This window comes from Suricata suricatta, chromosome 5 (genome assembly GCF_006229205.1).
Source record: "Suricata suricatta isolate VVHF042 chromosome 5, meerkat_22Aug2017_6uvM2_HiC, whole genome shotgun sequence".
NCBI lineage: Eukaryota > Metazoa > Chordata > Mammalia > Carnivora > Herpestidae > Suricata > Suricata suricatta.
In genome coordinates, this window is record NC_043704.1 from 59,116,152 (window position 1) to 59,142,811 (window position 26,660).

Sequence of the window (26,660 nt, forward strand, 5' to 3'; positions counted from 1 at the left end):
TACATGAGCATGAACTGATCTTACTGTAAGACAGGAATCTTCCTTATTCTTAAGACCAGAAAATGAAAGTCTGTTAAGCATAACTGCAGTGTCCCAACTCAAGCAATCCAAATGCACATATTTTCTCAATTACTTCTATTTCACAACAGCTCTAATTTAAAATCACGTGTTGTTCATGGTTTATTACACAGCAAAAAAATGTATCTTTAATCTTCCAATCCTTTTCTGAGAAAACAATGTCTATATCTAATACTCTATTCTAATACTCTATTTTCACTTGAGAGTAAAATTTCATAAAGTAAGAATTCTAAGAGTAATTTCTTTAGAGAAGATACATTAAGAAGATAAGATTTTTCAAATGTTTCTGTTCTTTCATTTCAAAGAATATTTTATTATTAAAACTAGGTTAGGTAAAGACAAAAAATCCAAATGAAAACAATACTCTCTCCCCAAAGTTTTAAGCATTTTAGGTCCCTGTAACCAAATGCTACCATTAACTCTGTGGTTTTCAGGAACTAATTTATTACTGAAAATGTATTAATTCAACAAATGCAAGCAAAACAAAGAGTTAAAAACTTAAAAATCCTTTAATGATATTGCCTTGATTCTAATACTTTATTCCAAGGGACCTCCAGTAGCATCTATTAAAAAAATAACAGGGGCACCTAGCTGGCTTGGTTGGTAGAGCATGCAACTCTTGATCTTGGGGTTGTGAGTTTGAGCCCCACACTGGGTGTAGAGATTACTTAAAAAAAAATTTTTTTTAATTAAAAAAACTAGAAGAAAAACTATAAAGGAACAAAGAATTGTACAGATAATTAATATATGTATACATTTATCCTCAGTAGCAGTGGACATTATTACATGCTTTATATGCTCAAATGAACAAAATGTAAGGCAGACTCAAATTTCTCAAGCCGAAGCCTCTCTCACTGATTAAATATTGGACTGTTACTGAATAACTCCAACAAGATAGAACCAATATTAACATTTTGGTCAGCAACTTTATCCTTCAAGCTATTCTAGTATCGAGTCATACACATGTATATTAAAGTAATTTTAGTCAGACAATTCTGTATTAGATAGCCCCTACCCCTCTTTTTAAACACAGTAATTCCAATACCTCTCAATGAAAACAAAGAGAGACCTGGAGACTAACAGCCAGAAGCCCAGAAACAGCAAGAGAAAACAAATAAATAGATCAACTCAGTATATCATTTATCAGAAGCAAATTATGTCTTATTTTCCTCCTCTCAACTTGCTCTAATCAAACAACTCTGTAACTGTGCTCTATCTCAATCCAGCATTATGTGGCTGGTATCCAGCTGAGCTAGTATTGCCTTGCATTTTTTTAAAAAAGAGGAAATTCATAAACCACTTAATGATACAACTCTGTTCAAGTATAACTGTTATTCACTCTATGGTGAGTAGCTGTTTTAAAGTCTATCCAATGACCACAGACTTGCATCTCTAACTCCAATTATCTACCAATTAGTCATCCTCCACATATAAAGCCAAAGAGTGGAAGAATAGCATATTTCTTCCCTGCTCTTGATTTGATAGTTTTAAGAGCTATGTCTAAATTATACTTTTGTTTTGCAAGAAAGTTAAGAACATCAAAACTTAATTTCACGTGGTATTCAAAATATTAAACTCTTGGTGCCTAAGGCAGAATCTGTCCTTTATAGAATGTCTACCCAAAATCTCTCATTTTATAGACAAGGAAATGTGAGGCCTGTGTCTAGATAGCTTAACTGATTTGCCCAAGTCAGAAAAGGAGAAATTAAGAGAAATGGGTCTAGAAGGCTGATCTCCTAGGTTCTTTCTATACCACCTTATATCTTCACTAAAAAGAAAGACAATTTTAGATGAAAAGATCAGTTCAGCACACCATTCTCAGAAGTCACAAGGATTTGGTACTCAAGAGATTCCATCACAATTGAAAACTGAAATATCAATAAATTCTTAGGTGTGGTCTTGGAACTTCAAACAACAGCCAGATCACAAAACATGGCCCAATTCAAAATGTTTCTTTCAAAACAGTAAGTTCTATTGCCAATGAGTGGTATTTTTAATAAAAGTTAAAGATGAAGCTTAAATTTTTTGCCATTTATTAAGACTAGAAAGTTAAGTCTGATGCAACTGTAACTATTCATGAAACTGGAACGTAAAAGGATTTTAGAACAGTATTTATTTCTCTGAGGAAAACAAAACAAACTACGTAAAAGAGAACATTTTTATCATATAGAGTCAGTGAACAAGTAAAATGATTCCTCAAAACCTAACTTTATATTAAAAATTCAATAAAACACAACAGGCCTATAAAATAGCCATCAGTTTCAGCATTAAGTAGACTCAACATTACTTGGTTAGTAGAAAAAGTCAAAGAATTATGAGAAAAAAATCAGCCTTAAGTATGTAGCAATAAAATCTTTAAGCTAAATACTGAAAAAAAAAAAACCTTAACATACAAATAGCAAACCAAAGTTTCCATATGAAAAACCATGAAAACTCATGTTTGATATAGACAAAGGCACGACAGCAGATACCACAAGAGCCCCCTGCACAGCTTCAATATAACAGAAATATGAGTAAGGGGTAAGTGACCATCGGAATAGTTTTCACTCCCTCTCCCACCATTTCTAAATCAAGAGGAACTACAGAGAAATATGAGAAGTGTCAAACTGAAAGGGAAGTTACATCTTCTTCTCTTATGGCAAGTAGAAATTCCTATAAAATTGCTAATATAGTCAAGAGAATTTAATTTTAATCAAATCAAGACTAAACTTTAAGGGGTTTTCTTATAAAACAAAAAAGCCACATGGTTTAATACAACTAAAACATAATAGCTTCAGAATATCGTTAACACTCACCTCTTCTGGGGTGATTACACCTGTTTCCTTAAATTTTGATTCCTAAAAAGAACAAAGAAAACATATTATACCCTTCCACTTACAAATTAAAAATGTTTGTGGGCAAATTATTTGCCTAGCACCCTTCCAGGCAAAGGAGCAGACACAAAAAAGAATGTATCACTGGTACCTCAGAAATGCACAAGTTTAATGAAGGAAACTGACATGAAATAATTACAATGCAATTTGAACAGTGCTATAACAGAGCAAAGCTCTTTGGAAAAACACCCAAAGGTTTATACATTAAGCCTTACAATGATTTTGTGAAATAACCACACATCTTTATTTTACACAACACTAAGAATGTCTTAAAAATGTTCAGACTTTTTACTATTTAGCCAACATCTCATTTCAACAGTTAATATTAGAAAGTAAATCTAGAGGTCATAAATTATTTAGTTCTTTCCCATTATTATGTCACCAAGATATTGATGCAGTATTCTTTCCTCCAAAGCAAAGATGCTATTTACCAAATGTTTCTAAATTTTAAGTTAAATGTAAGATTTTGTAGTACAGTCTACAAAAATGAAAGGATTCATTCATGAGCATTATTCATTCAACACGTATTTACTGAAAAACCAATATGTGCCAGGCACTATTTGAAGTAATGGGGCTACAGGAGTGAATAAAATAGACCAAGTGGATCCTTGTCCTCATAAGGAATTTAAACTCTAGTGGAGGGGGAAAAGCCAAATGGTAATGAAAACCACCAAGAAAAATGAGGCAGAAAGGAAACTGGTCAAGGGTGGAGGAAGAGAGATGGCTATTTAAAACAGTATGGTAAGAAAACAAAGACTTCACTGATAGGTGACTGCTGAGCAGAGACCTTAAAATATGAATGAGCCACAAGGCTGTAAAAGCGCATTTTAGGCGGATGGAATGGTAAATACAAAAACATCAGGCAAGAGAGCATGTAATGGAGTAACAAAGAGAACAGACTGGCTTAAGCAAAAGTGAACAAGGAATAAAGTAGTAGTTGTGATAAGGGTCTCTATCAATTAAGTAGAGGCTTGAAGCTCATTGTGAGGACTTTGGCCTTTACTGTACCATGACTTTTCTTAATTTTTACTTGCTAGGATAAGTCATCGTTTCTTTCCAAGGGATTTGGTTTTTCTTCCTTGCCTTATGTCTAGCAAGAAACTACAGGATTCTCTTTGTAAACAGGGACAGGCAAGGAGAGGATCAATAATTCTGCTTTCCTTCTTACTAAAAATAGACACTAACAAGTACATTCTGACAAGCTAACACTTTTAAGTTTGGAGAATACATAAAATGATTCCTCAAAATATAATTCTGTTATAAATTCAATAAAATACAATTGGCCAATAAAACAACAGTTTTATATTTAATTTGGGAACTTTTCTTTTACATGGAAAAAGTTTTAACAATCATGCGTTATTCAGGTTCTGGAATATGTAGGTAGACATATTTGTGAAGAATGACATAATATGCAAAGAAATCATTTGATTCAAATGTCAAAATTATTTTCAATTTCAAAGTTGAATGAGTACTTTTAATTATGAAGGATTTCACAGTAAAAAGATGTATATTTTTAACAAAAGTTGGAATTCTCATTTATATATTCCCCCCCTTTTTTTGACTTGGCCCAACAAGGTATCATTTTAAAATCAGTCTTGGAAATAAATATAAAAAAAGTAAGTACAGAACTAATATTTCCCTTTGTCATGGAAGGAAAGCAAAGTAAAACTATCCACTATTCTTAGCATGCCAGAATAACTTCTGGAATGAAGAGGACCAACCATTTCCAAGACTATTTCGTCCCCTCTGTAAACTTTGTAAGATTTAATTGAAAGCTTAAAAAAATAAATAAAAGCACTTAAGAAAGACTCCCTATTCATTTATTCTCATTGCTCACTTATCAGAAAGGAAAAAGTCACAATGACAACAAACTTAAAGACTTATTAAAACTTGAATGCACTGGTAGAAACTTATCTTTGAAAATAAAGCCACTACTTTAAAACCGGTATGTTACAACTTTTACTTTAAAAACGCCATATTACTGACAATGCAAATATATATATATGTATATATATGTATATATATATATACACATATATAGATAAGATAGATATCTAGCAGGGTCAAACTGCTCCTTTTTATCACTTAAGTCCAAGATTTACAAATGGTTTTTCGACTACTTAAAAAACTCAGGAAAGGGAGGTTTTTGCCTGTTAGGTTCAATAGTACTGTTAGAGATAATGTTGCAATTCAACTTGTTCCTCTGAAATCTAACAAGATGAGACCTCGGCCACAATTTACTATTTCAAACTCCTAATCATCAGAGACTTTCCATGAAATTTGGGGAAAAGTGACATATGTCATTTCAGTGCCAAATATTCAATTCGTTTTTAAATAGATACGTAAAACCTTCGTTTAAGAAGTTCAAAAGACTTCCAATGACAAGATTCAACATTCTCAACTACTTAGCTGCCAACCACCTTCCAACTTGACGTACCCAGACGCGCTGAGTTGTGACGGGTGGCGACAGCAGTGCTCCAAGTTTACCTGAAGAGCCGAAAGCCCTAGAGAACAGCTGGGTAAGGCCTCCGGTGGGGCTGCACCTTTTCCTGTCCCCACCCTTACCACCTTCCTACACTTTCCCCCGCCGGAAAAACACGGTGTCCCTCCCGCTCCCTGCGAAGTCGAGAGTGTACCTGACAGCCCCTGGCAAGCCCGGCCTGGCTTACCTTGAGGACCGGGGTCAGGTACTCAGCCACTTCCAGTGCCTTTCCCTTCACCGTGTTAATCACATTCTGCATCCTGGGGCCGGAGAAGCGGCCGGCCCCGTGATGGGGTGGGAAGGGCAGCGGGGGCAGGGACCAGGAGTCAGAAAAAAATTCCTGCTGCCGCCGATGCGCGTCGGCACCCGGCCGGCGGCACTCGAGGGGACGGGACGCGACGGGACGGACGGGACGAGGGGGAAGGGCGGCCGCGCCAATCGCGAGGGCAGGGCGCACGCTGCTCGAAACCCAGGCAGTGCGCGGAAGACCGGGCCTAGGTATCCCCGGGCCGCAAAGGAGGGCAGCCTGGTTGAGGGGAGAGTTGGGGGGAGAGGGGGGCGCAGGCGCACCCCTCGCCTTCTCGGTAGCTGTCTTCTCCCTCTTGCTTCACTCGCGCCCCTTCCGGCTTCCCCTTCTCTCTCTTGCCGTAGCTCCGCAGCTACCTGAACCTCACGTGACACAGGACTCTCCCGACACGTGACGCGAGAAAGGGCTCGCTGGGGCGGGCTCAGGCCTCTTCTCCCCTCCCTCCGGAAGCGTAACACTGAGCGCGCCTGCGCAATGGGTGCCAGGTCCGCTCTAGCCCAGTCTGAACGTTATTGTGCTTTTTTTGTTCCGGAATTGGAGGTTCAGGGGCAGGGGCTTTTCGCCTTTCTTTCCTTTCCATAGCTTCCCCGACTATGGACCCTAAAAGTTATTGCTGCCTTTGCAGAGCTACACAGTTACTGTTTCAGCTCTAGGATGTGCACTCTTCCAACAAAAACCTTTTGGACGGACCGAGGTAACCTGGCCCGCTGGCAAAGAAATGCGCGTGCGTATGAGGGGAGGGCGCGCCGCTCGAGATCCCTACAGCGCATGTGTGACCAGGTTTTTCTCCCTTCCCTCCTCTCAGTGCCGTGACTGGGGTGGGGGGGGAACCTGGCTTCCTCCGGTAGGGGAGGTGTCTCTTTTACCTCTACGTTTGCGCGCCGGCGGGCTCTCGGATTCAAGCCCCTCTCTCACCAGTCTCCCCGGCTCTGTGCGCTATCCTTTACGCAGGCAGGCTTCGGACAAGTTACTCAGCCTAGAGTTTAGTTTCTTAAACATCCTAGAAGACGACGGCTTGAGAGTCATTGATTTCTAAGATCTCTTGTAATTTGAACTCGAGTTAAGTGCAAATTCACAGCACTATTTCAAATATTCCCCTTTGGGTCATTACTGCAATAAAACCTTTCCCAGCCGGCTCTTTTCCCTCTTTCTAGGGAAGAGCTGCTACTGAGGAGAATAGAAATCTGAAATTCTCTTCCTCTAAGGGCAGTGTTGTTAATAGGAATGGATATTAAAACTGGCTTTCTGCAAAATTTTGCAGTCCCCCGGTGTCAATTGCTCACTTGCTAGTTTTAGCAGCACTTCTAATCTGGCCCTGCCTTTCTGTGTTTGGAATTCCCTCCCTGTCAAATTTTGACACTTTTCATTTTCTTTCGTATAGTTTCTCTTGTTCTCCTCGGTTTTCTTTTATTTATTTACTTATTTATTTATTTTATGTCTTTTATTTATTTTGAGAGACAGAGAGAGACAGTGCGAGCAGGGGAGGATCAGAGAGAGAGGGGGGCACAGAATCTGAGCTAGCGGTTAGCACAGAGCCCCATGTGGGGCTCGAACCCACGAACCGTAAGATCACGACCTGAGCCGAAGCCGGTCGCTTAGCCGACTGAGCCACCCAGGCACCCCTCAATTTTCTTGGTTTGGCTACAACCATAGCCAAACATCTAAAAAAATTCCTTTTGGCTAGTCACTAATTAATGATATTTGTACTATGCTTTATCTACCAACAGTGTTGCTCACGAATATGTTCTCTTTAAGACAATTAAAAAACAGCAGAATGGAAATGTCAACCATGTATACATTCCTACTGGGAACCATGTTCATTGCTTTAAGCTCAAGTCGAATCCTGTTGGTAAAATACTCAGCCAATGAAGGTAAGTGAAGACTTGGAATATATGGAACACTTCCATCTAATCCCACATTGTGTCGCTGGTCTCCTTGTATGTAAAATAGTGATAATACCCTTTCAAGTACTCTGCTTCATGTGAAGGACAAAGGGTGTTTAAATTTGATTCTTTAACTTTTTATTCCTTAGCAAGAAAAATTTTTGATGCTGAGTAAAATTTAGGTTAAGAACAGTGTCACACCCTTTACAGAACAGATCATAACATCTGACTATTGTTAATCAACAAGTGTTACTTTGAAATAGTCAGGAGGATACATTTGGTCACTTGGCATTTGTGAGGTAAGGCCATAGTTACTATATCAGTGAGACAATACAGATTATTTGCTTTGAAATCTTTGAAATTATTAGCTAAGAAGACTTCTAGGTTTTTTTTTTTAATATAGGAATTTTTGTTTAGACAAACAGTTTAGTTCTACAAAGCTGTATTGAGAGCCTCTCACTAGTTATTCAGGACACATAAAAGCATGACATCGTGACCCTTAATGGTCTGCGTGGGGAGTCAGATGTGTATATAAGTCTCTACTTCAGTTAACATTTATCTCTTGGTCACTAGGCTAAATGCAAAGTTCAAAGTGTGTAAGACGTAGACATTGTTCTCAAGGATTCAGTTTTTTAGGAGAGCTGTACAGGTGAAACGTCATGAAGATAGAGTAAAACACATGCAGCTCTATGCCAAAGATGTGGAGATAGTTTAAAGTAGAAAGTGCTATGTTCTATCTGGGAGAGGATAATGTAGAGTACAAAGGGATTAGGGAACACTTCCCTGATAAGGTGAAGTTGATCCACAAGAGGACAGGTGGCAGTAGTATTCAAAACAGAAGCAACAATCCGTAAAAACAAATGGATATGTAAAAAAAAACAAAAACAAAAAAAAACAAGAAAAGCAGGATAGATTGTGAGAACATATATTTCAGAATGACTGAGCAAAAAGTTTAAGGGCATGAAGGAGAGAGGGAAGGATTGAGTGCATGACCAGAGAGGAAAGTAATCAGATGCTTAAGGGCTTCGTATGCCGTGCTTAGGAACTGGGACTTTATTTTTTAGCCCTGGAGTCTGGGGGATAAGGAATGCTTGAAGGATTGTAAACAAAATGAAAGAGACTGTTATGGTAGCTGATGGACTTGGGAAGAGACTGCAGAGTAGCCAGCTGGGGTTATTGCAAATTCAAGCCACAGATGAAGAAGACTAACCAAGGCTTTGGAGGTAGGAATAGAGAAGAGAAGATAGACTTAAGAAATACACTAAACAGAAAAGACAAAACTCAGAGAATGTATGGAATGTAGAGATTAAAGGACATGAAATATCGGACAGCTCAGAGGTTTCCTGTTTGGGTGCTAAGTGGATTGATGAAGCTCTCAGCTAAGGTGGAAGCTATTAGTAGGAATAAGCAGGTAGGACAGAATTCAGAAATATTGCACAGCTTTAGTTAGGTACCTTCCATGAAGTCAGGAGCTATGTCCTTGTTCATTACAATATTCTGCACTATCTAGCACATCATGTATGTGAAGGAAATACTAATTAAATTTATAAATAGGAAGTAGTTCTTCATGTGGATATGTGTGTGAGCGTTAAATCTTCCAGAATACAGATTTGGAGACATAGATTAAATTACTGTTTAAAACCATAGGAGCAAAAAAAAAAAAAAAAACCCATAGGAGCCAGAGGGCTTATTCAGGGTAAGCACAAAGAATGAGAAAATGCGAGCCAAGGATACAACTCCAAGGAAGCCAACATTTAAGAGCCATGCTGACACTCAGATGTTAGGAAAGAATCATTAGAGAAATAAGAGAACTAAATGCACATGACTTGTAGAAGGGAAGGAAATAAGTTTGAAGACAGAGGAAATTGCAACATCATGATAAGATAGAAATTCAAACATGCACTTTGGAATTAGAAATTAAAAGATGTTTGGTAATCTTAGAAACTAGGTAGTTTGAATCAAGCAGTGGGATCAGAAACCAGATTGCCTGGGAAGAAGACCTGAATGGAAAGTGGGTAAAATGGAGATAATGAATGTTGATGTTATTTTAGGGAAAGAAGGAGAAAGTATAGTAGCCAGGGCCAGGATGAGATCTTATATTTTGTTTTTCGGATGGGACTGTTTGAGCGGTCCCTTTAAAGGCCAAGGGGAGGAACCCAGTTAATAGAAAGATAAAGGAGATACACTGAAGCCAGAAGAAATACTTACTGGAGCAAAGTTCCAGAAGAGAAAGGAAAGTTTTAAAGGGGAGAATGGGTCATACTGGGGTGATGGCCCCTTTCCTTGGACTAATGGGAAATCAGTAAGGATGAATGCAGTATAGGTTAGGTGTATGAATGTCGATAGAAGGTTAAGTGGAAGGAGGTGCCATATGATGCTGAACCATCGTTTGGGATCTACCATGAGAGAAATGGGATTTAAAAATCAATAAAATCCAAAGTGAGTTCTGGAGCAGTGGTATGAGTTTGAGAGTTATAATCTGAAGACCTCTGCCCCCATTCCTCTGTGTGCATGGGCACTTGTGTGTATCACAGAGATCAATGCGATTTCGGTCTAGCTTTAACCTCATAGAAGGGAGGAGGAGATATTTTAATTAGGCTTTGAATGATGGAGAACATTTAGCAGGCAAATAATAAATTCAGGTGAGCATTTATTAAGCACCTATCAAGTGCAGAATACTGTTAACTGCCAGTTTTATGAAGATGAGTAATATGGCCCCTTTCTCATAAGGAGCTTACATTCCAAGGGTAAGACACAGAAGAAGGTAACTATAATACAATGTGAAGAGTACTGTTATAAAGTTTACATGATTAGAGATGAATAAAGAATTGACTATGTGTAGGTTGAAAAGGTCAAGGGAAACCACAGAAAGAAAAGAAAAGAAAAAAGATGTTCTGCATAGAAAGAGTGTTGAGTTGGGATTTTTTCCTCTGTACTTGGCCAGTTTTGGTTTTTCATATCATAACCAAGGGAAATAACAAATGTTTCAAATGGTAGGAAAAATGCATTCTTTAAAATAGGACCTACTAACATTTATGTTTGTCCTTGGAAAAATTGTACAGCAAGTTGTTTGTAAGCATTTGGAATAGAGGTAACAGCTAAGACCAAGGCATACTAACCTAGCCTCATTTTCTGATTAGAGTGACTTGTAAGTTATCTCTCTAACTCATCAGTGAGTTTTGATATGTCAGAGTATTTCCTCTCAGCCTTAGAAGTAGCCAGAGCTCCACACGGTCGCCTCTTGGCTCAAGTAGCTTCCTTCTTTTACCACACGTTACCATTTATCCCAGAGTGCCAAACAAATACTGTTTTCTGTATGTGCCATGATGCAAAACAGGAAGACTCCAAGTTAAGGGAGTATCACCGGCCATCTAGTTTGATTCTAGCAAGGCAAACAAATGACACAAGAGGAACCATATGCTGGGTCATAATTCTGCCAGATAAATTCATAGCTCTTTGGTGAGTCAGGCCCTGAACGCTAAATAATGATCACGTCTAATGCCACACCACAGAGCCTTCTGTGCTCATAGCCTTAGCCTCCTCAACATATTTATCAGCAACTTGGATGAAAAGATGAGAAGCTCAAGAATAATAAAATGCTGAATGCAGTAGGGATAGCTAATACATTAGGTGAATTGATTAAAAAATCCAAGAGAAGAAAACCAATTGGATGAAGTTTAACATAACCAGTATTAAAATCCAGCTTTTAAGTTTAGAAACATATAAATTATTAACTATATATAAGCATTCTATAGAACAAAATTTATAGTGAAAACATGTCTGTTACATTTCAGAGAACAAGTATGATTATCTTCCAACAACTGTGAACGTGTGCTCAGAATTGGTGAAACTAGTTTTCTGTGTGTTTGTGTCATTCTGGATTTTAAAGAAAGGTGAGTCTTGAAGTCTTGAACTCTATACTTGTTAAAAATCACAGAATCAAAACATTTTAGAACTGAAAGGAACATTTGATGTCATTTAGTCTAGCCCAGTAATTTTATGTATGAGGACACTAAGATACAAACATACGTACGATTGCCCATGTTTTGCAAAGGGAAGGATAGGCTCAAAGAGAAGTTGTTCTGCAGTGGAGGCAGGAGGGGGTAGGGCCAGGACTCCAGCCCACGTTTTCCTTGTGTCTTGGCCCTCACTCTACCTTGTTATTGTTCCTTTGTTGGAGCACACAGCAAGTTCATTTTTATTCAAATCAGGATTTTCTAAATCACTGCTGCCTGATTTGATATGTAGCACATTGCAACAGTCCCCATTTCCTGCAAGAGAGGTAGTAGAGTGGATTGGATTCAGAGACTATATTCTAGGGTGGGATTCTTTTAACTTCTCTGAGTTCAGTTTCATCAGTTATCAAGCAGGGATACTGATCCCTTCCTCAAATCGGAAGCATCTAGCCTTTTGTGGCTCCTTTTGTGTATTAATTCTTTATCTTAGTTCTCCAGTTATTGAGCCTTAGCTTTCTCTATTCTTTGATCTGTAGTCACATATGAAGCAAATACAGAATTCAAACTATTAAAAGTCTTTTCCAAGAAAATTTCTGTTTTATTCTTAAAAGTTTCAGTTTGTGCAAAGTTTCTAGTTGGTGGAATACATTTCTTAATCTCATGAAATTTATAGTTTATTTGCAGGAGTTAAATTTTTTTTTTAAACATCCGACTTTTCTTTTTATGCCTTTATTTTATTTTGAGAAACAGAGACAGAGTGAGCAGGGGAGGGAAAGAGAGAGAAGGAGACAGAATCTGAAGCAGGCTCCAGGCTCTGAGCTTCAGCACAGACCCTGACACAGGGCTCAAACCCACGAACCCCTGAGATCATGACCTGAGCCGAGGCTGGACGCTTAACCGACTGAGCCACCCAGGCACCTCAATTGTTTTCTATTTTTGCATGTTATTTTACATTCTCTTGTTACAGTACCTTCCTGAGTTCTTGAAACTCTGGAGATGGGATTATAACTCATACTAGGATTAGCAAAATTTAATTTTCTCTACTCCGGTATATATAAATTTTCACCTGGTGTCTCCTTTTCCTGATTCCCCTTGCGGGAGAAATATCTCAGCATAAATACTTAATTTTTTTCTCTGGGTTCTAGCTTCTTGTTTTACTTTAGGCTCTCATAATAGTAAAAGAAACCATAAGTAGCCTGAGTTGTTCTAAGTGATGTTTCTATCGCAAGTTAACAGAAATTAGGAGAATTAGTATTCCTAAGGGTGTTGCTGATTGTCAGTAATAAGATATGGTGGTGGGTTGAAGAAAGAGAGACCATAATGAAATCTTATATTGTCTTTGATTTCTTAAGGCTAATAGTCACTGATGAAAGTAAGTTCAATAAAACCTCTTTCAAAGAATTGTATCAGTAACCAAATACAACTTGCTTTTCTAAAAATATGGACATTCTCATCAAGATTCTTTGTTTATTGCTGTCTTTCTTTAGAAGATCATCAAAGTAGAAACTTGAGATGTCCTTCCTGGAAAGAAGTCTCTAATTTCATGAAGTGGTCCATTCCTGCCTTTCTTTATTTCCTGGATAATTTGATTGTCTTCTATGTCATTTCCTATCTTCAGCCTGTAAGTAAATATGATAGAAAATAGCATTAGAAAAACACAGAGAAAGGAATCCCAGAACTAATGTTTTTACCATTTTCCTTGTGTTAGTTTCTCATTACACTCAGTGGTCTCACTGAGGTTTGACCAGAATTATCTCAATACTGAATTACCAATCGGCTTGCCACATTCTCTCACTCTGTTTTTTCAAAAATGTTTGTTTATTTATTTTGAGAGAGAGTGCACAGGTGAGTGGGTGTGGGTGGAGGGACAGAGAGAAAGGGAGAGTCAGAATCCCAAGCAGGCTTAGTGCTGACAGCACAGAGCCTGATGCAGGGCTTGATCCCACTGAGCCGTCGAGGCACCCCACATTCTCTCACTGTTAAAGATTGCTGCATTGAGCCGGGCTGACTATTCTGGAAGAGTTGCTCCCCGGCCAGTGAATGGGGAGCCATCTCTCTTGATGTAACCTTAGTCAGCCTGCCTGTTTTCTGAGCCATCCTATGGTCACCAATCTCTGTTAACTTCAGAATTCAGTACCTTCAAAGAGACTTCCATGATTAATTCAGAAAATTGTATACTCAGTGCCCTACTTTTTCCTGTACCTGCTTTAATGTAGTAAATGTATTCTGTTTGTATGATTTTCTTTTTTTTTAATTTTATTTATTTTATATTTTTAATAGTTTATTGTCAAATTGGTTTCCATATCACACCCAGGGCTTCTCCCCACAAGTGCCCCCCACTGTGACCATCACCCCCTTCCCTCCCTGCCCCTCCCCCTTCAGTCCATGGTTCGTTTTCAGTATTCAGTAGTCTCCCTTGATCTGTGTTCCTCACTCTCCCCAGCTCTCTTTCCCCCTTCCTCTCCCCATGGTCCCCTGCCAGGTCTCTCCTGTTAGACCTATGAGTGCAATCATATGGTATCTATCCTTCTCTGCCTGACTTATTTTGCTTAGCATGACACCCTTGAGTTTCATCCACTTTGCTACAAATGGCCATATTTCATTCTTCCTCCTTGCCATTGATTTTCTTTTTCAGTCCTATCATTTAACCAATGAGTTCTGTAAGGATAGAAAATACATTCTTCCAACTATAAATGCTACCTATGACTGGGAATACTAGGGATGTTTCTCATCTCTCTTGGTGTGTTCTATGCCAATTTAGGAATCCCATTAGTAATCAGAATTAAAATGTGGGCTTCTGCTTTTATCTGTTACTCAGTTTGGGGGGCATTTGTATATTTCCCCTAATATTTTATAAAATGAAGCTTTCTGTTGCCATTGTTGCCAAAATGTATTTTAAGTTTCTTTAAAGAATAAATTCAGGCATTTTGATGATAAATAGGATTTTTGTTGGCCCTAGCTCTCTCTAAAGCCTTTTGCATATAGCCAAATCGGTTTGAGAGTGGGACAAGCAGGCATCAGTAGAGCACTAACTAGACAACAGGCATTTGATTCTTTTTATAGTTTAGAAGCTATGTAACTAGGCAAAGCCCAACTACTCTAAGATGGCCATCTGTAAAATAGAATAACATTACCATACCAACCCAAAGGCAGGGACCGTGGCCAGGTGATCATCTGAAGTTCCTTTCAGCTATGTGTTCCATGGTATTGGTAAGTGTTTTGAATGTTAGAATGTGTTCTCTCCTAAATTCTTACTTCTACTTTTTCAGATCTGAGAATTCCTGTACCCAACAACGTAATTACTTGCACCAATGAGTACATATTTGTTGTACTTTATTTAGAGTAGCTTCAAATTTATATCCCTTTCCTATACCCCAGTATGAAAGCAAGAGTTCAGCCTCCTTCTTCCACCTGATTGCTTTGCTCTTCCTTCCTGATTGTGCACAACCACAGATATTACAAAATTAATCACATGGCATATTCTGTGTATTGCTGCACCCAAGTCTAGTTAGAAGAATTAAATAGAGATGCACGGAAATTTTGGAGCAAAGAGTTCTGGTATTTTGTTTATTCTGTGCCCTTGCATGGGAAATATCCAAATTCACCAGGCCAGCCAGGCTGCTGGGTTAGGTGCGTCTGCACCATTTTTGTGGTTGATCAGAGCCCCTGTGTCCTCCCTCTTCTTACTTTCCTCCTCAGCTCTTTCTCTGCTTCTACCAAGGGGTTCACAAATATTAGTCTCCAGAGGACACAGTAAAATTCCCAAAACATTGCTTCTCATAAAAAATTCAGTGGTAAAACAACAAGGTTGTATTCTTGGAATTTTTGCTGGTTTTCATTGGATTTACTCTTATTTCCTTAATTCGCCTGCATGGTAGCCTTGCTTGCTGGTTATTTAAGACTAGTGAAGACTACTCTGGAGTTTAGGGAACTTGAACTGACAGCAAGGAAAAAGATAGAGTGAAGTAAATGAGTAGGATTTGTTTTTGATTTTTTAAAATATTGTTAGATCCAAATATGGAGGAGCAATGATGAAATTTCATACTTTTTTGAGCCAAAGTATATACATGTTTAGATTAATACTCTCATATGTGGAATATGACTGACTTCACAAAAACCGACCTTTATGAAATATGGCTACCACACTCCTAAGTGTTTAGAGCAGTGTGAATAAATCCAAGGACTGTCAGGTATGCGTTTAGGACTGAATCACTGGTATTGAATCACTGCAGTTCAACCAGGAAAACCAATTCAATTCCTATAACAGTAAAGATGCTTAAAAACCTCTACCTCTATTGTCTTAATTTATAAATGGGCCTAATAGCTGCCTTCTCTCTACACCTGGAAACAGTGTTAAAAGTGTATAAAGCACTTGAAGAGCCTGAAAAAATATGCTTTATAAGCAAGGTCACTATTATTTCTAGACCTAAACATTTAGAGTTAATAAGTATTCCCCGATCTGCACATACTGATTATTTACACAGGCATTTGCTGAATTTAAACAAGTTTTCAAAGCCTGTACAATAATTTGATCATATCTGCATAAATTTAACAAGCAATAAAAATGGAATTTCATCCTCTAGTGAAGTAGCTGCCCTAATAACCCCTCAGGTTTTTGACCAGAAAGCTTTTTTTGTCAGGTGAACCAGCAAGCTGGGAGATTTCTGAGGTCACTACTTGTTTGGTTTGTAACTCTATCTTCTCCTTCTCTCTAGGCCATGGCTGTTATCTTCTCAAATTTTAGCATTATAACAACAGCTCTTCTATTCAGGATAGTGCTGAAGTAAGTAACTTGCTCTGAAAGCATATATCATACTTTAAAACGGCACAGCCTTGTTTCAGATCATATGCCCAGAGCACTGAACCCTCTGAATCCCAAGACCGGGATTTTATTCCTAATTGGCTTTGGGCAAGTTGTTGGACCCATCTGGAAAGCAGCTCCAGTGCTGCCCCGTCTGAATCTTTGCACGTAGATGCATGAAAAGTTTTTTCTTGGCATCTCAAAAATAATAATTGTCCAGCTCATTTGAATTTTTGTGCCAAATTTTTAACAAATTCATGAGGCTTTTTTTCTTTTCCATCTTTTTCAGAATCCCTATACTTTAATAGGGAACCAGGAAGTTCCTAAATATTGTTAGTACGTGTGTTACTTGTAGTTTGGAGATGATAAGTGGCAAATTCTTTATTAAATTCCTTGAGTTGAATACATAACTAAAGCTCTAATTGGCAGAGGATTTGCGTGAGGAATCTAGTCAAAATTATAATGAATAAGGATAGATTTTTGCTTTTAAATGGGTCACCATTGTTTCCTGTCGCTGGGAGGACCTTTGAATAAAGTAAACAATTTTAAGTAAATAGTCTCTGTTGCCAAGCAAAGGCCAGAATATTCAAAGATACAACGGGATTTGGGCACTTAACTCCAGTTTAAGTTGTTACTTGATGATGATGATAAAAATAAAATTAACTTCTTGTTATATTTGTTGTGATTGGTTTTTTTTTAATTTTCTGTTCACTTTCTCCTTTTAATTTCTTATTTCTCAATGTGCCATGTTATACTGTATGCTTTCATAATTTATGTGTATGGAAGGGTGAATGGCTTGGCACGTAGGCACTCATTAAATATTGTTGAATACATGATGCATTCAATACATTATATGGAGTTCTTGAAAGACTTTCTTTTACCCCGAGGAAGCATTCAATTTAATACTTGGTGTGAGAGATGGGAAAAAATGAACATTATATTTCATCCAGGTTCAATGTTAGAGTGCGCTGAATTTTTTTTTTTTTGAGAGAGAGAAAGCATGAGCAGGGGAGGAGCAGAGAAAATGAGGATACAGAGGATTCCAAGCTCTGTACTGATAGCAGAGAGCCCAATATGTGGCACAGACCCACCCACAGACTGAGATCATGACCTGAGCCGAAGTTGGACGCTCACCAACTGAGGCGCCCCTGAAATTTGTTTTTGCATCAGGTTCTTCATTTAATTTATGAATTGTGAAAATAATTCAACCAGCAAGTGAAAGAATGCTATTTCAAAAATGTTTTGATGTCTTTAAAATCAACATAAAAGCCACTTTATAAGATAAAAAGTTGACTTCTGAGAAAAAAAATGTATATATAGGTATATAGTAACATATTTATATTTATTCATGTGATTAGATTAGGGATGCATGTCCATGGAGGAAAAAAATGGGCTGACATATAATGAAGGATGCATTATTTAATAAGGGCATCTCATAAATGAGTCTCAGAAACATGTTGGGCTTTTAAATTTTTTTCCTTTGATATGACAGTTTATGGGTACACGTGGTGGTATACTTATATTCTACAAGACCAAAGTATTATGTCAAAATTATATTAATTTAAAACTGAAATACTTCAAAGCAAAAATATAAATATATATGTAGTATGTATTTCCAGGTTTGAAGTTGGCCATAGCTCTAGCTGTGTCTGTAGTTGTATGTAATATTGTTTATCATTTTTAGTTTGTTTTTGTTTTTTATAAATGTGTACCAGAGCCTGAGCTGTGGCTCTTCGGTTGAGCCTTATCTAGGGCTGGCCTGACTGGTTGGTAGACAACAGGGTGGGCAGGCTTTCAGCTAGACAGTGACAAGGTGTCACACCAAAGACTCCTCAGGGCCAAGGGCTGAGCTGAGGGCCGTTCCCCTGTGTAGACTTAACACCACCACAACCCCATGAGGTAGGAATTACTGTCCTCGATGCAGGTGGAGTCTGTGCACTGAGCCACTGGGCATTTTGCAGCATTTATAGGTGGCTTTGACCACGGGGGAGGGAGTATGTGGGGTGGCGGGGTTGGAGGCAAAGTGGCCAACTCGAACTGCCCCTGTCAGGCTGAGAGAGCTAACATGGGCAGAGGTGGCCCAGTACATTTTAAAGCATTTAACTATTTGTATTAGGAATGTTAATTCGTAGGGACGCCTGTGGCTCAGTTAGTTAAGTGTCTGACTCTTGATTTCAGCTCAGGTCATGATCTCACTGTTTGTGGGACGAGCCCTGCCTTGGGCCTTGTGTTGATAGCACAGAACCTGCTTGGGATTCTCTCTCTCTTTTTCTCTCTAAAGGATGGATGGATGGATAGATGGAAGGAAGGAAGAGGGAAAAGAAAGTTAATTCTTAGTGTAATCTAAATCTAGTTATACTGTAAACTTCTAATGTTTACTTTTATAATACTATTAATTATAAAAAGTATTATAGTGTTGCTAGTTTTAATAATAATTAACATTGTTATAAAGTTCCCAAACACCTTTTTGCATATTTCACCTCTTAATATTCAAAGCAGTAATAGTCTTAGACATGTGTTTGCTTTGTTAATATCTCTCTGTTTCAGATCCTTTGAAGTTATTTAAATTAAACAATAAAATCATTTATTTTTTTAATTATTTTTACAAACACTAACTTAGTTCCCAGAGGGACTCTTAATTTGACTCACAGATCAGCACTGAAGCTACTCCTAATAGTGCTAAAATAATATAATTAATCTAATACTGTCTTTTATGAAAATGTCTTCCAAGTACTATTTTATCTATCACATTTTGTTATTTTTTAATTAAAATTTTTTTTATTTTTAGAGAGAGCAAGTGAGTGTGTGAGCAGGGGAGAGAGGCAGAGAGAGACAGAGAGAGAGAGAGAAAATCTTAAGCGGGCTTTACACTCAGCAGGGAGCCCAGTGCAGGGCTCTATCCCACAACCCTGGAATCCTGACCTGACCTGGAATCAAGAGTCGGACACTCAACCGACTGAGCCACTCAAGTGCCCCTATTATTATATTTTGAAATCAACATAATGATTGTTCTATTTTGATCTTTTTGTTGTTGGTGGTATAATTGTTTGTTTGGTTTTCCTTATTCAGTCTACTCTTTGTGAATCATTTAATCGTCTTTTGCCCTTAGCAATAACATTTTGACCTGGGAGTTGCAGCTTGAGTTCTGTCACATATTCTTAATGTGTTTGCCATAAATAACTCATTTTATATGGTGAATACGAAAGCCATTGTCTTATACTTGACTCTGGCGGAGCCACTGAATACCTTTCCCATGCAGACAGAGTATAAGGCTGCACAGGTAGGAGAAAAGAAGCCCAGTGACTAATGCAAGAATTACCTGGAAGAATTTGGAAGCGGTACAAAAAATATCACTGTCCAAATGTCTTACCATATGCTCTAGAGAAACCCATGTGAATGTGCGCATTTGTACTTTGAGTAGCCACTCATCCACAGTAGAAGCTGGTAGCCAGTGTTAGTCCTCAAATCCTTGCGGGCTTGCTAGTAAGGCTTGGTGAAGTTGTATAATACTGTTTAATTAGTCTTAGGAAATGGTAGTATGAACCTGAACACTGAGACCTTGGAGCAAAAGATAACCATTTTTATCTAAAAAAAACCCAAACATATATATATTCTCTTATATCTTCAGAGGAAAGCCGTTGGGAGAAAAAATCAATGAAGAACATTTTGGTGTCTTAGGAGTTATGGTAACATTTAGTTTCTTCAATATCAGCAGAGAAATAAAGGCGCCACTCAGTAGTACAAGTATTTCTCCAAAATCATTCACTTGATAGTTCTTTTTTATAATTTTCCATTATAAATCTGCCACTGGTCACTTTCTTTGCTACTAAGAAAATGTGTACACTTTTTGTTTTAAAAAGTCATGTGAGTCTTTCCACTTAATTATTTTCATGTTCTGCCCTGTTTTATTATCACCAGATTTGGTAGGGATGCTCTTATTTGACACAATTTGGGCTTAATTGTTGAGTTACTAGGAAAACTCAAAGTGGTGAATTGTTTAAAAAAAATAGTTTAAAACAGTTTAAGATATGTAAATGTCCACTCATCATTCTCAGGCCTTTCCTCTGAGAATGTGTGGGATTTGCTGATTGGAGTGTTTTAGCTTCTTTCTTTCTTCTTTAAATGTTTATTATTTTGAGAGAGAACCACCACCTGCATGTGCAAGCATGAAAAGGGTGATGGGAAGAGAGGGAGAGAGAATCCAAGCAGGCTACAGCCATCAGAATTGAAAACTTCTTTAGGAATTATAGACTTTGTTATTGCCTCATTTGTCTGCATGTCCATAATTGGTTAGATAATGATATTTATAAATTGGGCATACACTTTTCATCTGTCTTTCCTGTTTTCAATCAATTTGGTTTCTACCACTTAAAGCATATCAGCTACACCTTCAGAAATTTATGTGACTAGTTCCTAATTTCTGACCATATGGCATAGCTATACTAGCCCCATCACTAAGTACTAGATCTGGCTTTTTGAAAGTATATACATGAGAAGACATGATACTGTGCACATGTGTGCTGCTATCTAGGTTGGTCTGTGCATTTATCAGTTTTAACTCATGAAGCTCTATGGAAGCATTAGTGAAATCAGACACATCTTCTTATATATGGACCATGAGAACTCATTATACTTAAGAGGTTCATCGGTCCAGGAGGAAAACATGCAAACCATCGCTCAGATCCCTTCCTTGCTCTTTCGTAAATACATGACCTTAGAGAAGTCAGTTAACCTCTCAAAGTACTGTTTCCTTCCTTAGAACAGAAATTGCCTGACCCATGGTAGGTGCTCAGTAGATGCTCCAAAATCTTGTAACTTCTATTTCTTACCTTTTGCTTTACACTTCTGCCTTTGCTTATGGTATTCTCTGTGTGTGTGTGTGTGTGTGTGTGTGTGTGTGTGTGTGTGTGTTTTCTTTCACCTAATAGATCTTTAAATGTGAAGGTTTTGTTCCCCCCCGAGGTCTCCCCGTCTACCCCAACCTGAGTCAGCTATTCCTCTTTCCTTAGTTAAAATTGTATGTTCTTGTTGCCTATTTGTGCACTCTTCCCTCTGCCTGGATATATCACCAACTCCCTTTTCATGTGGCAAATTTCAGTTTATTATTCATGTTTCAGCTCAAGTGTCCTTTTTCCTTAGGAACAATGCCTGACTCCATTTACATACTCAAGTGTTCCTTCCCCATTATACCCCAGTTGTTCTGTGTATCACTTGTCACACATTATATTGTCATTACTGAGTTTCAAGGGTCTTCTATTAAAGTGTAAATTCCTTGGGAATGGAGATCAAGTCTTTATCTCCCCAGGCACACAGTAGCCTGGCACATAGTAGCTGCTAACTAAATGTCTGTTGAACTTAAATAAACCTACAAAATAGACTGATAATAATGTGTGTCGTCTATATCACACAACTTTGTTTTGAAGCAAAATAAAGAAATAAAGCACTGTTAAGACTTTGTAAACTGAAATACTAAAGGTATTTTTTTCCTTGCCTTCCCAAAGAGTAGTTTGCTGTGAAATGCTTTATGATTAGGCCATGGGTCTAGGAGCTAGCTCCCTCCTTAAATTTTTTTGAGTCATGAACACCTTTGAAATTTGAAAGAACTTTGAAGGGTCTAATGGGATTGGTGGGGGCAGGGACAGGAACTCAACTGTATAGAAGATTTGGCACCCACTGCAAGGACTTACAGATTTCTGAAGCTCATCACATTCAGGTTCAGGGAAACCAGGCCACAACTTACTTTATAGCAAGATAAAAGGTTATTTTACAAAAATCTAAGATCAGCTCTGGAGGTAGAAAGGAGACTCAGTTAAACCTATAGGTTAAAAAGGAAACTTACAATGAGAAATGACTGAATGGTATTAACGAACAGTTGTTAAGATGAATAAAAATACTGAGTTTAAGAAGCAGACACCAACAAGTCTCCTTTGAACTTGAGTTGGGAATTCTAGCAAAAACGATACAGTTTATTCAGCCAAGTACTTAAGCGTCGGGGTTTTCAGTAGGAGTAGTCGATATAGAAAGTGCGGGAGAAGTAGTAAAATCTTGTTTTTCCCCTATGAACAGGAGGTACCTGAGCTGGATACAGTGGGCCTCCCTCCTGATTCTGTTCTTGTCTATTGTGGCACTCACTGCTGGGACTGAAACTTCACAGCATAGCATGGCAGGACACGGATTTCATCACGATGCCTTCTTCAGCCCATCCAATTCCTGCCTTCTCTTCCGAAGCGAATGTCCCGGGAAAGGCAATTGCACAGCCAAAGCATGGACTTTTCCTGAAGCTAAGTGGAACACCACAGCTGTGGTTTTCAGTCACATCCGCCTCGGCTTGGGCCATTTGCTTATTATAGTCCAGTGTTTTATTTCTTCAATGGCCAATATCTATAATGAAAAGATCCTGAAGGAAGGGAACCAGCTCACTGAGAACATCTTCATACAGAACAGCAAACTCTATTTCTTTGGCATTCTTTTTAATGGACTGACACTGGTCCTTCAGAGCAGTAACAGTGAGCAGATTAAGAACTGCGGGGTTTTCTATGGCCACAATGTGTTTTCAGTCACCCTTATTTTTGTGACTGCACTCCAGGGCCTCTCAGTGGCTTTTATTCTGAAGTTCCTAGATAACATGTTCCACGTCTTGATGGCCCAGGTCACCACTGTCATCATCACAGCAGTGTCTGTCCTGGTGTTTGACTTCAGGCCCTCCCTGGAGTTTTTCTTAGAAGCACCATCTGTTCTTCTCTCCATATTTATTTACAAAGCCAGCAAACCTCAAGGTCTGGAATATGCACCGAGGGAAGAAAGGATCCGAGATCTAAGTGGCAGTCTTTGGGAGCGCTCCTGTGGGGTAAGTTTATGATGCTGCCTTTCTCCTGTTCTTTCCAAATTCAGTACATGCTCATAAGAAGAAAAATCGATCAGTGCTTATTTGTCAAAGGGTGTATTGGATTTCTGTAGCTTTTAAAAATTATTCAACAAACATTCACTGGACTTACGTGAGCAAGAGCTCGTGATAATGTCGTCGGTGGTTGAGAAAAAGTATAAATCACAGTCTCAGGACCTTATCCTCTAGTTGTATCGTAGAATATTCTAGAGCCACAGAGCTGGGAGGTGGTGCATGGGTTATCTTGTCCAGTGTCTCTGGTTTGTGGAGTGAATAAACAGACCCGGAGAGCCTAAATGAGTTACAGATAGTATGTAAGAAAACTATGCTAAACCCATGAGGTCTGACTCCTAGTCCATTACTCTTTCCATTTGTCCGTAGTCAGAGAAGTATGCCTCATGCATAAGAAAAGTTGATCTTCTTTGACATTAATAGGTCTTGTGAAACATAAGTGGAAGACCTAGCTCCCTGATTTTCCTTGTAGTTGCTAATAAACCCCACGGTGCCAGAAGGGCAGGCTTTAACTCACTAAGAGGGTGATTTTCAAAAGTATCTTTATAACTAAGAGAAAAATTTTTTCTAGAAAACTACTTATGCAGTTATTCTGAATGAGCATTATTCTTCGTCTTGTTATAATTGTTATTTAGGAAGGTTTGTCAGGCATGCTGTTGGCAGATGAATAGTGATCTTTTACAGATTCAAGTAAGGAGCAAGATACATGTTTAAAAGATGAATCCAACTCCTCTTAACTACCTTTAAATTTACAATTTTCCTGAACACCCAAAATACCAAGCACAACACAAAATGGACATTTTTCTCTTTGGGAAAACAATCTCTTGCCCATTAGAGTTCATGGCAGACCTACCATCAGTAATGTCACTGAAGTGGTGGCACAACAGATTACAAAGGTGAAAAAAATTAGGGGCTCAGTTGGTTATGTGCCCGACTCTTGGTTTGGCTCAGGTCATGATCTCACAATTCATGGGTTTGAACCCCGCTTCAGGCTCTGTGCTGACATTGCAGAGCCTGCTTGGGATTCTCTCTGCCTCTCTCTCTGCCCATCCCCGTCTCATGCTGTCTTTCTGTCTCAAAATAAATAAGCTTTAAAAAGTAAAGTAGAAGCGTCAGTCCAAAATGCCCTCATTGCAGCCAGAGTATAGTTTCAAAAGTTCTGCATTATTTTCCAGTGATCTGGTAACACTGCTTGCCCTACTTTGTAGGTTAAAAAAAAATATCGATTTAGGTAGTAGCCTAGTTTATTTTTACAGTACCTTTTTCTCTAACTACTAGTTAAAACCAGCAGAGGGCGCCCCTTACTGCGTTCCTTTTGTCAACTTTGAAATTCAAATATTGAAATACTTGCTTATGGATAGTTTGTTGATCTCATTATGTGTCTAAAATGAACTTTCTAAGAACATGAATATTTATTGAATTTCATTTGACTAGATTATATTTTTAGTTTAATGAAATACATTTGCTAGTTAGATTTCTCCTTAGTAATCATTACAAATGCTACATTTCTAGTTTTGTTTTAATTAATTACTGATATCATGTTTCCTTTTAGGATGGAGAAGAACTGGAAAGACTTACCAAACCGAAAAGTGATATTGAGTCAGATGAAGATACTTTCTAACTGGTACACAAATGGTTGGCTGCTCTCAGAAACTATTTGCACACACTTTCAGCATGTGTCGTATTTATCTCTTCACTTTGATAAACAAGAATATTTCTGAAGTATAAAATTCTTTTTATATGCGTAACCACTTCCTAAACAGTTCCACCCATGGCTTAGAGACCCAAAGGCTAAAAAGTTCTAAGGAACTGACACAGCAGTAATAAATAGTGTGGAGCCTCCATTAACAGTACTTGATAAGTTGACAGTATGCATTCCCGGATTATTTTCCTTGTCCTCCAGGGTTCCAAAAAAATGTGTAATAATCACATTAGCTATGCCCTAGACATATCAAATAGGGGTCAGCTTGCCAGATATTCATAATTATGTGGTTCCACTCTGCATGCTGAAGTCTTCCCTTATTTATCATCAAAAATATCACCTAGGTTGTCCCTTGAATTTTGAAGCCCTAGAGAAACTCATTTTGCTATTAAGAAGTAATGTGACTCTTTCTAAAAGAAATTGGTGGAAGGACCTTACCGTCATCTATCTGGCTACACCAGTGAATTGAGGGCAATGTAGTCTATCCTGAATGTTTTGCCGAAGGAGCAATTTTTCAGAACCAAAAAGTTAGAATTTTAATTTTTAGAAGTTAACAGGGAATTTGATTTTCAGTGATTATTCTTTGATGTTTTTCTATACAAATAAGCTTCAATTTAGGTGAATGTTTGTTCCCAAATACCACAATTCTTTAAATCATTTAAACAAGCCCTGGTGGACTTTTTCTCCTCAATTTGACCTCATTTCTCTTGGATTGTTATATTTTAGAACTAATGAGCCATTTCATTGTATCAGTTATTCAGTAGAACTCATGTTTGTTATATATCTTACTATCATATCCTGTTCCTAAGAATCAAGACTTTGGCTTCAGAATCATAGCAGATTGTCAGTGAGACTAATGCCTAAGAGTTCCTTTTTAAAAAGATCACCTTGCAAACAGATGACTTTCACTGAATATGAACAGTGTCACTCTAAAATGTGGAAGCCTCGTAATAAATAAAGTACCTTACAGTAACAAAATTCAAATAATAAACTTCAAGTGCATGGTATTTTCGAGGTATTTTTGCATGCAGTCCGTGGAGTATGAGGTAGAGAATCCAGATGACAGACAGTGGAAAAGCAAGGAAGCAGAAGTGACTTGCCCATGGTCACGCAGGTGGGTGGCAGTTGGGCAGGCCTTAGGTCATGGGCCTGAATGTTTACAGAGCACTGCGCTGTAGACGTGAACTTCAGGGTGTCACTTTCATGCAGTCTGTACATCTCCTCTTTCCCCTAATTTTCATGCAGATGAACATGTGAAAATACTGTTCTATAATCCATCTGTGATCACCTGGAATAATAGGACAGGCAAGAGTTGGTGGAGATTTATAAATAAAATAATTCTTAAACCTATATCTTGAGTCATCACTCTGTCATGTGACATGGCACATGGAGTACTTTTCATTTCAAAAATTGGAGTAAGGCAAGAAATTCAGACAGCTTTTAAGACTTTTTCAGTAGTTCTTGACTTCTGAGAATAATCATAGGTATACCCCTCCATGTTGTGAAAGAGGGAGATTACCTTAATATGGCAATTTATTTTATTTATTTTTTATGTTTATTTTTGAGAGAGAGAGAGACAGAGACAGAGCACAAGCAGGGGAGGGGCAGAGAGAGAGGGAGACACAGAATCTGAAGCAGGCTCCAGGCTCTGAGCTGTCAGCACAGAGCCCAACCCAGGGCTCA

At 38.2% G+C, this 26,660-nt stretch overlaps 2 protein-coding genes across 6 annotated transcripts in view; one reads left to right on the forward strand and one right to left on the reverse strand.

Moving 5' to 3' along the window:
* The window catches only part of ATG3 (autophagy related 3), a 27,590-nt gene extending 21,481 nt beyond the window's left edge, over positions 1–6,109 (reverse strand). Inside the window, exons 1-2 of one of the 2 annotated variants that reach the window (XM_029939315.1) lie at positions 5,621–6,102; positions 2,874–2,915 (exon numbers count right to left, since the gene is read on the reverse strand). In XM_029939315.1, coding sequence (XP_029795175.1) covers positions 2,874–2,915; positions 5,621–5,692 — 114 coding nt within the window. In that variant the 5' untranslated portion in view covers positions 5,693–6,102. Of the gene's footprint in view, positions 1–2,873; positions 2,916–5,620 lie in introns of both variants that reach the window. The other variant, XM_029939316.1, reaches the window with a different exon arrangement.
* SLC35A5 (solute carrier family 35 member A5) lies at positions 5,446–26,327 on the forward strand. Of its 4 annotated transcripts, none has more exons than XM_029939313.1 (7): positions 5,446–5,470; positions 7,468–7,611; positions 11,418–11,516; positions 13,067–13,200; positions 16,295–16,362; positions 22,447–23,227; positions 24,828–26,327. In XM_029939313.1, the coding sequence occupies exons 2-7, from the start codon at positions 7,482–7,484 to the stop codon at positions 24,894–24,896; spliced, it is 1,281 nt and encodes a 426-aa protein (XP_029795173.1). In that variant the 5' UTR covers positions 5,446–5,470; positions 7,468–7,481; the 3' UTR covers positions 24,897–26,327. The 4 variants fall into 4 exon arrangements, with proteins under 4 accessions (XP_029795173.1, XP_029795170.1, XP_029795172.1 ...); XM_029939310.1 differs by lacking the exon at positions 5,446–5,470 and adding an exon at positions 6,112–6,464; XM_029939312.1 differs by lacking the exon at positions 5,446–5,470 and adding an exon at positions 6,113–6,434.
* The last annotated feature ends 333 nt before the right edge of the window (positions 26,328–26,660 follow it).